Source organism: Pelodiscus sinensis, chromosome 23 (genome assembly GCF_049634645.1).
Source record: "Pelodiscus sinensis isolate JC-2024 chromosome 23, ASM4963464v1, whole genome shotgun sequence".
NCBI classification, from domain to species: domain Eukaryota; kingdom Metazoa; phylum Chordata; order Testudines; family Trionychidae; genus Pelodiscus; species Pelodiscus sinensis.
The window spans coordinates 21,417,641-21,431,216 of NC_134733.1; the positions used below are offsets into that span (position 1 = coordinate 21,417,641).

Sequence of the window (13,576 nt, forward strand, 5' to 3'; positions counted from 1 at the left end):
GGAAACGAACACCTGGTTTGGGGCAGGGTCTGGGAGCGAGGCTGTCTTGGGCTGGAACCATGAAGGAAACAGACTAAGGAGGGGGCTGGAATCTAGGGGCTCAGGGACCCCATCTCAAGGGGACTGAGGCATCCTGGCCCAGACTCCTGTAGACATATCACCTCTATGCTGTGCTGTATCCTGGACAAGCAATAAACCCCCTCTATTCTACTGGCTGGTGGATTCTGTTCTTGCTGCTATGGAGCTGCAGGATCGGAGGAACCCCGACTCGCCGTCACACCCACTTGCTACAATATTGACCTCCTGTGGATCTGCACATTCTCTGGTTTGGCACTGGTCAGATCCCAAGGGTGCCGGATTAGAGAGGTTCAACTTGTAGAGAGTCCTGCCATGCGTTACGGGTGTGCTAGAACCTGTCGAGGGAATGGCAGACTTTCCAAACCTCGATTAACTGGTTTCACAACACCATTCCACATGCGTTTGGAAACCAGCCATTAGGGGAGGCGACTACAGGGAAGAAATTGGAAGAAAAACCCTTCCTCTCTGCACACACAACCTGACTTGCTATCATTGCTACAGAGCTCGGGGTTTGGATTGTTTGCATTTCATCCAGACACCAACCGGAATTTTTCCTCTTGCATGTTTATAGCTTTTCGTTCCCAGGAGCGGGCAAAGGGGGTGGGAAAGAGGCCGGCTCTGTCAGTAAGTCATCAGAGGCTGGAAACAGGCTGCTAGTTGTTGACTAGGCCAAGCTGCTAGTGGCCAAAAGTGGATAGTACTTAAGAGCACTTATCTGACCTATGGTGAAAGTCGTGGAGGACTGTGGAGGTCGAGAGATGGAACCAACTTGTTCACTCATCTAGCACGTCCCCGTCAGTGCAGGATTACTCTGTTAGATGCTTATCAGTATCATAAAAAAAATCTCAGACAGGGAGCCATGTTAGTCTGTAATTTTAAAAGCAATGAGCAGACTTGTGGCACCTTAGAGACTAACTAAAATATAGAGGATCATGAGCTTTCCACTTCCTCAGATGAACTGGAGTGGAAATTACAGAATCCGGGGTATATAGATAACAGCAAAAGAAGTTACTTGTCAATTGTAGGACTAATATTAATGAAGCTAATTAAGTTAGGCTGGATCTGTCCCAGCTTTTGACGTGGAAATGCGAATATCAAAGGTGGAGAAATTGCCTTTGTAGTTTGTTAACCACTTAAGATTAAGTCTGACTTACTTAAGTTCATTAACACTGGTCCTACAATTCACAGGTAACTTCTTTTGCTGTTTTATATATCTCAGATTCTGTAATTTCCACTCCAGTTCATCTGAGGAAGTGGGTTTTACCCACAAAAGCTCATGACCTAATCTGCTAACTTCTAAGGTGCCACAGGACAGCTCGTTGTTTCTAAACTTATCGGTATCATATCAACTCCAGGGTTGGCAGCTGCTGTGGAACGTCTGAAGACTGAACACCCTGGAGCATGTCCCTCCAGGTCAGGGTGGGGACACTGAGAGGGCAGGAAGCTCAGGGAAACAGCATATGTATTGCAGACACTGAGCTTGGTCTATGGGTACATGGCAGACCCAGGGCTGTTAATACAGCATCTCCACTCCCTGTAAAACTGACTTAAACCAGATGCCAGCAATGGCATGTTATTTCAGAGGGGTCTCCATGTTAGTCTGTAACTTTAAAAACGAGTCATCCTGAGGCCCCTTAGAGACTTACGTGTACGTGTGTGTACGTGTGTGTGTGTGTGTGTGTGTGTGTGTGTGTATGTATGTAATCATGAGCTTTTGTGGGTAAAACCCACTTCATCAGATGAATTGGAGTGGAAATAATAGAAACCAAGATATATATATCTTGGTTTCTATTATTTCCACTCCAATTCATCTGATGAAGTGGGTTTTACCCACAAAAGCTCATGATTACATACATATATATCTATCTAGATATAGATATATCTATATATAGATATATAGCTATATACACACACACGCACAGAAGTAGTACCTATCAATTGTTAATAGGCAACAGAGGCAGAAGCGCCCTATTGACTAATCGACTATTCGATTAGTCAATTACTCGATATTTAACATCCCTAGTTCGTGTGTTACTATTCCAGATGTCTGATTTGTGCTCATTTAGTCTTTGTCATAGAGACTGTCCAGGTTGGTTGGTTTATTCCAGAGCTGTCAGATGCGGGGTGGGTTCTCCCCCTCTTCCCCCCCATACTGACGGTGTCTTTCCTGTGACTCTTACAGAGAACGCTGGGGAGGAAGCGGATGCAGCGACACGGAGGCTCCTTTAAGGATGGTGAGTTGTCTTTTGCCCCCGCTGTTCACTAACTCGGTGGTGTTGCTGGTGTTGAAGGTGACCGTCTCTCCCTGGGCGCTGCGCCTGCGGCGCAGCCTCCAGGCGGGTTCGTGAGTGTCTGCTGACTGAGAGGTGCCCCCTATCCTCACAGCCGTGGGGAGGTGCCCTCTTGGCTCAGCCTAGGAGAACAGTCTGTGGACAGCCAGAGTCTGGGTCTGAGCAGTCCCTGTGGGAACAAGTCATGCAAACAAGCCCTCCTAGCCAATGAGGCTCGCTGCGCCTGGGTTACAAGCAGGAAGGATTGACACCTCCCGCCCTCCTTTCCCCCCACAGCAAGGAGCCTGCACTGGTGCTCATGCTCCAGCCCCACACCACACCCCCACTTGTGGGGGAGGTAGGGAAACAGCTCCATGTGCTGCCGCTCCCCCTCCTCCAAGCCGGGGGAAGGGCAGCTCAGGAAACTGCTCGCCTGGAGGCTTTCCCAGCTGCTCCAATTGGCCGGAATCACAGCCAATGGGAGCAGCAGGTGGCGGTGCGTGGGAGTGGCAGGAGGCGTGGAGCTAGATAAGCGCCTCCCATTCCCCTCCCACCCCACTCTGGTAGCCAACCCCCAACCAAACCTTGCGCCGCCTCCTCCCCGTGTTTTGTCATCGTGGGTGATTGGTTGATGGTCCGGGGGCAGGTTTGGGGTGGGCCATGGCCCAAACAGCTTGAGAACCACTGACCTAGACTGGAAGCTCCCCGGGGCAGGGAACCTGCCTCCATTCAGCAGTGCAGTAGGGATCTCTGAGATGCTCTGGAAATAACTCAAGTGACTGAGCCTACACCAGGGAGCCGGGCGCTCCTGAGCGCTGGTGCCATGTTTGACATTCCCCCCGCTCGGGCGATTGCCCTTCCTGCTGGGGGGCGACGTTAACTAGCTCTTGGGCGCTCCCTGTCTGCCCCCTGCGGCTGCTTGTGCTCCCGGCCCTCTTTCCTGGGAGCAGGAGCGGCCTGTTGCGGGGTCCCGCCGCCTGGATTGCTCCTCAGGTCCAGTTTTGCACAGGGCAGTCGCGGGGCCTGGAAATGTCTCCTCTGTAAAATCTCTCCCTTCTTATGTTTTCTCTAAGTGCCTAGATTGGCCAGAGAGGCCCCCGACCCATTCGGCGCTCCCATGCCATCCCTGCCCCGGCACTCTCCTTTGTCCCCGTACCGCATCCCGGCCTGGCCACGGATCCTGCCCCTGCTGAGGAGAGCCTGCTCCTGGAGGCTATGGGATGAAGGGTCCTTGTGGTTCTCCCAGGAGAAGCTGGTCTCTTCCCTCCCCCCATTGTGGAAAGGGCTGGGCGGCGGGGAGTGATTTCTCAGAGTCCGTCTGTAATTTCCTGGCTCGCCTCCTCTCTCCAGAGCCCCGGCTGTACCAGGAGATCCGTGAGAGAGGGCTGAACTCCATCAACCATGAGTCAGACGATGACTTGCTCGAGGAGGAATCCATTCCAGAGGAGCATCCCGCTCCCAACTGCATTGTGGTGAAAAGCTATCGCCCTGCCCAGGTGACCTGGAGCCAGCTCCCTGAGGTAGGGGCCAGGGGCCCTGCTTCACGTTCTACTGCTTTGTCCTGTCCTCGAACCTGCCAGCCCTGTGGCGTGCCGGAGAGCTCGCCGCCGCGGGTCCCGCTAACTCCGGGCAAACTACCAGAGGGATTTCCAGGTCTGGAGTACGACTCTGGTTTTCCTTCAGCTTCCCGCTGTGGGCGGGATGGGGGCTGTGTGGAAGAGGGCAGCAGACCTGTTGGTGCACGGGTGGCATGGGCTCCTTCTAGCGCGTAGCGTGTTCCCATGCTGAAGAGGAGCAGATGTATTGGGGTGGAAGGTCGCTGTTTTCTCTGAGCCAGCTTCGGTGCTCGCTCTATGCGAGTCTCCCTGGGGGCTGGGGAGGATTTGTGAATTTGGCTCAGAGCTAGGTCTGAGTCTGTAAATCTCGCTAAGCCAGGAAATGGACATGACCCGCAAGGGCTGTGCCTGCTTTGTGTCTCTTTTCAACCAAACTAGAAAGGGGACTCAGGGCTTGAGAGTCAGCATTCCTGAGGGTCACGGGCGAGCTCTGTGACCATGGTGAGGGGCCGCGGCGGCTGCCTCAGGGCCGGGCTGGCAAGAGGAGAAGTGAATGTTCCTCCAACCTTCACAGAGGAGGAGCAACGGGTTTGGAAAAGGCAAATGGCTTTTGCTCTTTCCTTGCCAACGCAGGGGAGATCCATATTAGCATCTCATTGGCTGTCCTGGGCTGTCATTCCAGATCTGCATCAGAACCCTCCGTGGGTTTGTCCATCTGTCCATCCCCAAAGCTCCCTAAACTCATTTTCTTTCTCTGCCAATGTTCTTCTGTTTGGTTCTTCTCCTGATGTGACTCCTCTACCAAATGCCTCTGACCCTTCCCGAGAATAGGGAAAAGCTGCTAGAGGGGAGAACAAATCTTTATGAAAAACATGGTTCTCATAGAACACTAGGACTGGAAGGGACCTCGAGAGGTTAAGTCCAATCCCCTGCCCTCATGGCAGGACCAAGCTCATGTCTGTCCAACCTGCTCTGAAATCTCTGCAGGGATGGAGATTCCACAACCTCCCTAGGTGTAACCACCCCGACAGTGAACAAGTTTTTCCTAATGTCCAACCTAAGCCTCCCTTGCTGCAATTTAAGCCCATTGCTCTTTGCTCATGGTTAGCTTATGACTTGCAAGGCTGCAGGTCTGTTCTCCTGACTTGCTTCCTTGCTGCTCTTTCTCATGGCATTGCCAGTATTACACTTTCAAGACTCTCTCCAAGAAAGTCGCATGTAAGACCTGGTAATAAAGTTTAACCCCTGACAACTGCCCAGCAGACCAGTTGAGCACCCGCTGGTGCCTGTTTGAGGGTTTGCTTTGACTGAGGACTCAGAGCGACCTGACAACCCTCAAGCCAAGAGGCTCTGCTCTCCAGTGGCATCCTGCCGTAGAGCGCCCCATGCTCCAGGTGCAGTCAGATTATCAGAGCAGTTCCCCAGCGTTGACCAAGGGCATTGGGAATGATTTGAAGCCTCCATTGTTTGCTGCTGGAAGCCAAGTGCCAGGTGAGGTGGCCAGCCTGCTCCGTCGGCTCTTATCCCCCTAGACCGCAGAATGCGGGAGGCTGGGGAGAGGCCCTGCCCGATGCCTGGGGCGATGGTGCCCCTCCGGCGATGCCTTCTCTGGCTGCAGGTGGGCCGTGGCGTTGGGAGCCGTGCTGTCCTGCCCACTCCACGTGACCTTTCTCTCTTGTTCAGGTGCAGGAAGCAGGCCTCGTGGACAAGATAAGCCCCGTGGAGCGCAAAAGGCAAGAGGTGAGAGAAGCGGTTCTCCATTCACGAGGGCTGCGGTAGAGCCAGCGGGGTGTGGGGAGGCTAATAGGAGAGACATTTCGGGCACTCAAGTGGGTGCAGTCGTGAGCCTCCTGTGGGTGCATTTCAGACCCCTACGACCGGTCTCCTGGCCTCTGCCTGGAAGGACACTGGCACGCCACGGTTCTCTAGGCACTTCCGTCCTCGTCCATGCTGTCGGGGGATGCTTGTGCTCATGGGTATGGTTTCTATCCCCCCTCCCCCCCCGGATCAGGCGATCTTTGAGATCATCACCTCTGAGTACTCCTACCTGCACAGCCTGGGCATCCTGGTGGGTCACTTCATGAAATCCGAAGAGCTGAAGGCGACCATGACCCAGACGGAGCATCATCACCTCTTCTCCAACATCGGCGAGATCCTGAGCATCAGCAAAAGGTAAATCGTGGAGAGGAAAATCTGCCCAGTAGTGGAGCCTCTAAGGGTGCACCCCATTTGCTTCCGGTCCCATGGGCCAGTGGTTTTCACCCAGCACTGGGGGGTGGAATGTCGGGTGCTGGGTCTTGTTGTTGCAGAGGGATCAGGGGAGCAGTGTCTAGGGGAGAGGGGGGGTAAGGCCGCTCCCTGCCTGTCCTGCCACCACAGACTGCACTGCACCCCAGAAGCGGCCGGCGGGAGGCCCGGCTCCTAGGTGGGGAGGAGAGCGCACAGGGCTCCGTGCACTGCGGTGCCAGGAGAGGCAGGAAGCTGCCTTAGCACCCCTGCCTCACCGCTGACCAGGCGGCGCTCGAGGTCAGCCTCTCCTGCCCCAGGCCTGCCCCCTCTCCCAATCCCCTCCTACAGCCCAGAGCTCCATCCTCAGCCCCGCCCGGAGCCCACACTCAGGCACATTCTGTTGGGGTGCGGCGGCAACAATTTTCTTGAATGGGGTCGTGAGAAAAAAAGTTTGACAACAGCTGCCCTAGGCCGTGGGGGCGCATGGGCCTGTACTAAACCAGTTCAGCTGCCACTGGAGTGGTCTGGAGCGTGGCTCTAACTGCAGGGTCCCAACACCACTGAAACTCGGGGAGGGCAGCTGATTCCCCTGTGCCTGGCTGTTCCTGTTCGGTGGAGTGCCAGGGAGCCTCAAAACTCCCCTCCTGGTAGGAGCAGCTCATGCACGGTGCAGGCAAGAGAGGGAAGGCTCCCTGGCCAGCAGAGACCTGGGGTCCCTGTGGGTGGGGAACGCAGGGACCAGCATCTGCCTCATCCTCCAAGAAAGGGCTGAATTGGCACCAGGACTTTTCTAGATGCTGAGACCTGTTAAGTCTGACGTGTGGTGCCCAAGCCAGAGATCCTCACCCAGTGATTCCTGCCTCCAGCCTGGCACTTCTGCGCAGCTGTAATTTGCTTTACAAAAGCCTCATGTCTTGAGTTCGTGATCCAGGGATCCACGGGGGATCCATCGTGTCTCGTGATTGGTTGCCCTTCCTATTTAAATGCAGGTTGAACCTCTCTACCCCGGCCCCCTCGGGACCTGACTGGTGCTAAGCCAGAGATGTACCGAACCATGGGAGGCCAATGTTGTCTAGCTCAGCGTTTCTCAACCAGAGGGACGAGTACCCTTAGGGATACTCGAGAGAAGTCTGGGGGGTACGTCAGCACAACTGAAATTTGGAGAAAACTGAATTTTTGTTGTAAGTTTTATAGCGCTTTATTATTTTTGTACTTTTTATAACCAAAAATTTCATCGCCTGCCCAGCTACGATTAAGTTGTTTAAACAAATGTGTTGCAATGGTAGAAAGAAATTGTGTGTGTCTGAAAACTGTAGGTACAAGGGGTAGGTACTTCTACTTTTTTTTTTTTTTTTTTTTTTTTATTTAAAGAGGGGACTTATAATTTTTTTTAAGGGTTACTTTGTATAAAATAAGGGTTAAGGAACACTGGCCTCGCTGCATTACCAACCCTTCCACTGCGTGCTGGGCTCTGAGAAGACATTTCGGGTGCGTCTACACTGCAGGGCTTAACTCGAAATAAGCCAGCTACATCAATTGCGTAGCTTATTTCAAGATACGGAGCGTCTACCCAGCACTTATTTCGAAAGAGAGCGCTCTTCCTCCGACTTCCCTTACTCCTCGTACAATGAGGGTTACAGGAGTCGGAGTAAGAAGACCTCCAGCTTGACAGTATTCTGACATTATTTTGAAATAACTGCCGGCTGTGTAGATGCGGACTGTTATTTCGAAATAACGTTGCTGTGTAGATGTACCCTTAGGGGTAAATTAGAGTTACATAGCAGCCCAGAACACAGAGCCAGGACGGGTGGCTGTAAACAAACTTTAGGGGACTGTGGGAAACTTGGCCACAGCCATGCTAAGTGGACACCCGACTAACTACAATCATGCCGGACACGGAGGTTGCCGGACCAGAGAGTGCCGGATTAGAGAGGTTCAGCCTGCACTATCCATTTTATTGAAGGAAGAGCTGCGGGGCGCTGCTGGGTAACCCGTAGGGCTGCATGTGATATGTTCGCAAATGGGCCCTTTACCTGTCCTGCCTCCCCTTCCCTTCTGGCAGTCCCTGTGCCATGGTGCTGAGCCCAGCTGGCTGGAATAGCTGGGAGCTGGCACCGTGGGGCGTGTTCCTGTGGCTAGTGCCTACGGTTGTGTCCTCCGTGCAGTCAGGGATGGGGCCACAGTCCCTTTCTTGAAGGGCTCACGAGACCATCCCAGGCCTCCTGCCACCGCTGCTCTGCCGTGTGGGGGAGCCTGGGGCAGTCCCCCTTCAGATTCCTGTTCTTGTGCCCTAGAAGAGCCTCGGCATGTGGGGCTGTGAGGCAGGCGCAGCGGAATCTCCTGGCACAGCCCTGGTCGGGTTCAGACGTGGCATTGGCTGGTAGAGCCGAGGTGCCTGGAAGCCACCCTGACGAGCCCTGGCTTGTCCTTCCTGGCTCGCTCCGCGCCTGCCGAAGGCACAAGAGCTCCGGCTCTACCCCTGCTCCTGGTGGGCGGGGGGCTGAACCTTTCTGGCCTGGCGCTGAACCCAAAGTGCACTGGCAGCTGGGTGAAAAAGCAGCACAGGGAAGCGCAGGCGAAGGACTCCCCCAGCCTGGGAGCGTGTGTTGGGGGCGTGCCAGGGCCTGACAGCCTGTAGCCATCTCCGTGCATGGCTGCCTCACGGCTTGCCCTGTGGGAGAGCAGGGCCAGAGCCGGCCTGCACAGGCTGGAGAGGGTTTTGGCAGGCAGGGAGCAATAAAATGACTCCTAAAACAGCCGACCCGGGGAAGCTGTTGGGGGAGAGATACGCCAGGCCTGGGAACCAGTACTAGTCCCAGCTCTGCCACTGGTTTGCTGTGGGCGGTTGGGTCAGTCCCTTAACCCCGGCGTGGCTTGGGGTCCCCTGCAGTGACAGGAGAGGGGGTGGCATTGGGCTGGGATGAAAGGGGAGAGGACCTGTCCTGTGGCAGATAAAAAGTTGTTGCTTCTGCTTCCTGAGCAATAACCAGTGAGGCCAAAGTAATAATAGCTAACCGTCATTAGACAGCTGGCGGGCAGGCTAATCTACACCCCTCCCCCCGACTTTGCTTTGGCAGGTCTCTTCCCTCAGTGCCTACGGGGCAGGAGGGATTTCTGGTCTCTCCACCTGGCTCCTCCTTTGCAGGGATGAGAGAACAGAGCTCCCCTGCTCTGAGCCGAGTGTCCCGCTCGGAGCTGCGTGGCCCGGGGCGCAGGGAAATCCGTCATTCTGTCAGTCAGAACCTCGCCTTGTTCCGGGAGCCCTCTGTGCGCGTCGGGAAGCTGTTTGCTGACTCTTTCCTCCCGAGCGGTCAGCGCTGACCGACTTGACTGTGATGCATGGCCCAGGTGCTCTTGGCTGAGGGCTCTTTCTTTTATGGCCTATTGCAAAGCCTCCCCCTCTGCTCGGAGCGAGGGCTCCTTATATGGCTCTGCTGGGTCTCTGGAGAGCGGAAGGAACTCCCGAACTCCGGCGCTCACACGCAGCGGGGGAGAGCTGCCAGGGTCCCCCCTGCCCGGGGCGGCCAAGTGTCAGCCTCAGCCCTAGTGACCCTCTGAGCAAAAATGGCCCGAGGGAGGCACCGAATCCCAGCTGTGTTCCAGTAGCCCTGGGGCGAGGGCTCGTTTTGGTCTGAGCGCGGAGCTGTGTGTGTGATTCCTTTCCAGGCTCGATCCCAAATTTGGGGAACTGCAGAGTCAGGTCCAGACCCTAGGGCCGGTCTGTCTGTCTGTCCCGCCCGCTCTGTGTTGATTCTCTCTCTGTGAACGAGCATTGTTCCCTCTTAACTTTTCCATCCATGGGCGGAATAAATTTTGTCATATGCGTCAAAGCATGTGTGGGTGTGCACCACTATTAGACCCACATGCTGCCGGCTGCGGGCGCTCTGCTGATCAGCTGGGCAGCATTTGGATCACTCTGGATGGCCGCCCAAGCACACAGCTTTCAGGGAGCACTGTGCACAGTGTTTCTCCTAGTGGTGCACACCTGCACATGCCTTGGTGCACATAACAAAATGTATTCTACCGGCAATAGGAAAAATAAGAGGAAACATTGTCTCGTGAGGGCTGATATTTAGGGCCATGAACCGGGAGGAAATTTCCCGTGCCGCGTTCTAGCCCTCTCTTATCTCTCCCTGTTCCGTGCTACTGGCTGGGATAGTGCCTGGCAAGCCGTGCGGCTGTGCGGAGCTGGCTCTGGGATTCTGGGGTCCTCTGTGATTTCCCTTCTCCCTGGGGCCAGACGTTCTGCGTTCCCGCATGGGGAAGCTCCTCTCTGTGCAGGGGAGTCAGCCTGGAGAATTGCAGTTAGCTCGCTGCCCTTGCCTTTGGGCCCATCGCGAATCCCCTGAAATTGCAGGCGTGTGCTGCGTGACCTGTGCTTGGCCCGGGTGGAGGTTTTGGGGGCTTGACTCCGGGGAGCTGCACCTGCCTGAAGCATAGGAAGGAGGTTTAGAGCTCGGCTGACCTGCTGGCCCCGACTCTCAGCGCTGCTGGGAATGGGTGGGTTTCCGTTGGAAAGTCCCTTCTAAGGGAAGAGTCCGGCTTGGTTCCTGCGATTTCCTGCCTTGTCTGATGCTGCGATTTCAGGCTGTCCCGGTAGCGGAGCTGCCTGAGATGCTGATGCAGGCAAATGGGGAGATCGTTGCTAGGGCCCGGTGTGTCTCTGAAAGCATGGGGGAAGAGGCACGGCCTTCTCTGACTCATTGAATCCCAGGCAGCGGCGGATTTAGGGCAGGGCGAACGGGGCGGCTGTCCCGGGCCCCACGCTTCCTGAGGCCCCGCGCATGCGCCGTGTCAAAGGGGGGGCCCCGTGAAATTTTGCCCTTGCAGGAGGCATAAGGGATCTGTCAAAAAAGGCTTTTTCTCGACAGAGCCCCCTCTAGACTGCCGCTTTTTGCCGACAAAGTGCTGAGTCGGCAAAATGTGGCGGCCATTTTTATGCAAATTAGGCGCAGGATATTTAAATCCCTGCCTCGTTTGCAATGTCGACCTGCCTAATCTGCATCCCTCTGCCGACAGAGGGACGCAGTCTACACATCCCCTCAGAGACAAGAAATGGCGAGCCAGAAAGGGCAGTAGAGACGTAGGCCAGAGAGCATCCCACACTCCTCTCCCCTCCCCTTCCCCTGCCCTTCCCAACCCCCCTGAGAGCCTTGTGTATTCACGTGTCCTTGGCAGCTTTTTTGAGGACTTGGAGAAGCGGCACCAGGACAACGTGCTGATCCCCGACATCAGCGACATCCTGGAGGACCACGTATCGAACCGCTTCAACCCCTACGTGGTCTACTGCTCCAACGAAGTCTACCAGCAACGGACCCTCCAGAAGCTGCTGTGAGTGTCGCTTTGGGGTCTGCACCTAGCCGCTAGGCACCCCGCCCCCCAGGGAGCCCTGGCCAAGCCTCCGGTGGCTCAGAGGGCTCCTGTTCCAGGGAAAGGGTGTCACTGCCCCGGCTGCCGTGCTCAAAGCAAGATGTGGGCGTGATGCTCTGCAGGGTGGGACGGTGAATGCAGGACAGCGGAGCCGACCGTCTCCTCGGGCCCCTGAGCAACATGGGGTGGGATAACACCGTACTGCGGGAAGGGGCGGGGCCAAAAGTAAAAGGGGTGGAGCCAAGGATAAAAGGGGCGGGGCTGAGGACAGCCAGCCTGGAGCGTGTGTCAGCCGGCCCAGCCCTCGGCTCTGCTCAGTGTGTGCCACCCACTGCTCCAGCCCAGTGCTCTCGTGATCGTGTAAAGGGTCCGGGATGCCAGCGGCTGCTACTGTGGCCAGAGCCCCTGGCTCCTATGAGTCGCCAGACCCAGAGCAGTTGCCCCCTTCCCTTGCCCCATCCCCCGTCAGAGGGCCTGACGTGGAGCCTCCCTTCCACTCACAATCGCGTCCTGGGTCACTTGTTTTGTGTGGGCAGAAGTTGCCGAGTGGGGGAGGGGAGTGAGGCTCCCTCCTCGCCCCCTGCAAAACATCCTCTTGTCCCCCACAAATTATCGACATCCTGAGGGGAAAGTGCTTTCGGGATGGCTCCGTTCCCTTCCCGGATCTGGAGACTCGCTGAGGTGAAGCGGCTCGGACCCCCAGCCTGGAAGCGAGGCCCCCTTGCCGGGATGCCTGGGTTTCCAGTCACGCGTTCGCCGCCTTGAGCCGAGGTCCTATCGTTCATTGCAGTGTCAGTGCTGTGGGGAGGGCGGCGTGTCTCTGGTGCCGCCTCTTAAGCTCCGAGGAGATTGATCCAGGCAGCTGCTGAACAAAGCGCGTGGCCCGGTTGTTGCTGTCTCCCTGGGTGCTGTCCCCCGCTGTTAGAAACTCTGCAGAGTCCGCGACTTCCCTGGGCCGTGAGCGCCTCTCGTGGGTCTGCCCAGCCCATGCCTAATGGAGGATCCTTGTGTCCCATTTTAGAGCCACAAATGCCACGTTTAAAGAGGCCTTGAAACAAATCGAGAGGAAGCCGGAGTGCGGTGGGCTCCCCATGAGCTCTTTCCTCATCCTGCCCATGCAAAGAGTCACGCGTCTCCCCCTGCTTATGGATGTAAGTCAGAGCCAGCGTGTGGAAGACCCTGCACCCAGACTGAGTGCACCTGCCCTGGGCAGAGCACGGCAGAGTGTTAGGGACTTGCCTTCTGTCGGAGCTTGGGTGGCGTTATCTCGGTGCAGTGGGGAAAGGCTGGGGCTCCCCTGGCTCGGCTGGCAGTGATGCGCACCAGGGGTTTCCGAGAGAGCAGTCTCTGGGATATTCACCCTCCCCTCCCCCGTGCTGTCCCTGAATCCAGCAACCCCCCCAAACCAGCCAGCTTGTGGGGGAGGGGGAGGTGGGAAGGAGGAGCCAGTTTTGTTTGGCTCAAAACAGATCGTTTCTGCGAAGGGCGAAGGCCACGTTCATGCCCTTGTTTCACGAAAGGCCCGCAGAGGTAACCCTGCGACCTCTCCAGTCAACACCAACAGAAGCCAAGTGGAGAAGACACCTCCAAGGAGCAAAATGGTTGCTTCTCCCTGTTGGTTTATAATTCCCTCCGTGCCGCATGTGTCCTGCCTTCCCTCGCTGGCATGGGCTCGTTATGAGCTCCCAGCTGGGAGAGGGTCCTGGGTTTGCTGCATCCCGGGGGGAAGAGAGCAAAGCCGTTTCAATTGACCTTGTGTTCTGAAAGGCTCCTGGAATGTTCCCTTTGCCTTCTAGACGGTGTGTCAGAAAACCCATGTGTACAGCACGACCTACGAAGCTGCCACCCAAGCCTTGAAAGCCATCAGCAAGGTGAGGCCTCCGGGGCGCTGGAAGAAGACACTGTGTGTGTTGTCTAGCTACAGGTGCTTTGCCTCACTGCAAGAAGTCCCGCAGGGCTTACAGAATACAGAGGATACCCAACCATTGGGTCTGTGAGGACACACAAGTCAGCTGCCTGATTAGGTCTCAGTTGGAGTATTGTGTCTGATTCTGGGCACCACATTTCAGGAAA

The 13,576-nt window shown here is 56.0% G+C and overlaps 1 protein-coding gene across 3 annotated transcripts in view; it reads left to right on the forward strand.

The window, feature by feature from the left end:
• ARHGEF16 (Rho guanine nucleotide exchange factor 16) overlaps positions 1–13,576 on the forward strand; it is a 44,818-nt gene that overhangs the window by 15,584 nt on the left and 15,658 nt on the right. For all 3 annotated transcript variants that reach the window (XM_075906534.1, XM_075906533.1, XM_075906535.1), the window contains exons 3-9: positions 2,261–2,312; positions 3,699–3,868; positions 5,588–5,644; positions 5,916–6,076; positions 11,312–11,464; positions 12,525–12,654; positions 13,300–13,374. In XM_075906534.1, coding sequence (XP_075762649.1) covers positions 2,261–2,312; positions 3,699–3,868; positions 5,588–5,644; positions 5,916–6,076; positions 11,312–11,464; positions 12,525–12,654; positions 13,300–13,374 — 798 coding nt within the window. The remainder of the gene's footprint in view (positions 1–2,260; positions 2,313–3,698; positions 3,869–5,587; positions 5,645–5,915; positions 6,077–11,311; positions 11,465–12,524; positions 12,655–13,299; positions 13,375–13,576) is intronic.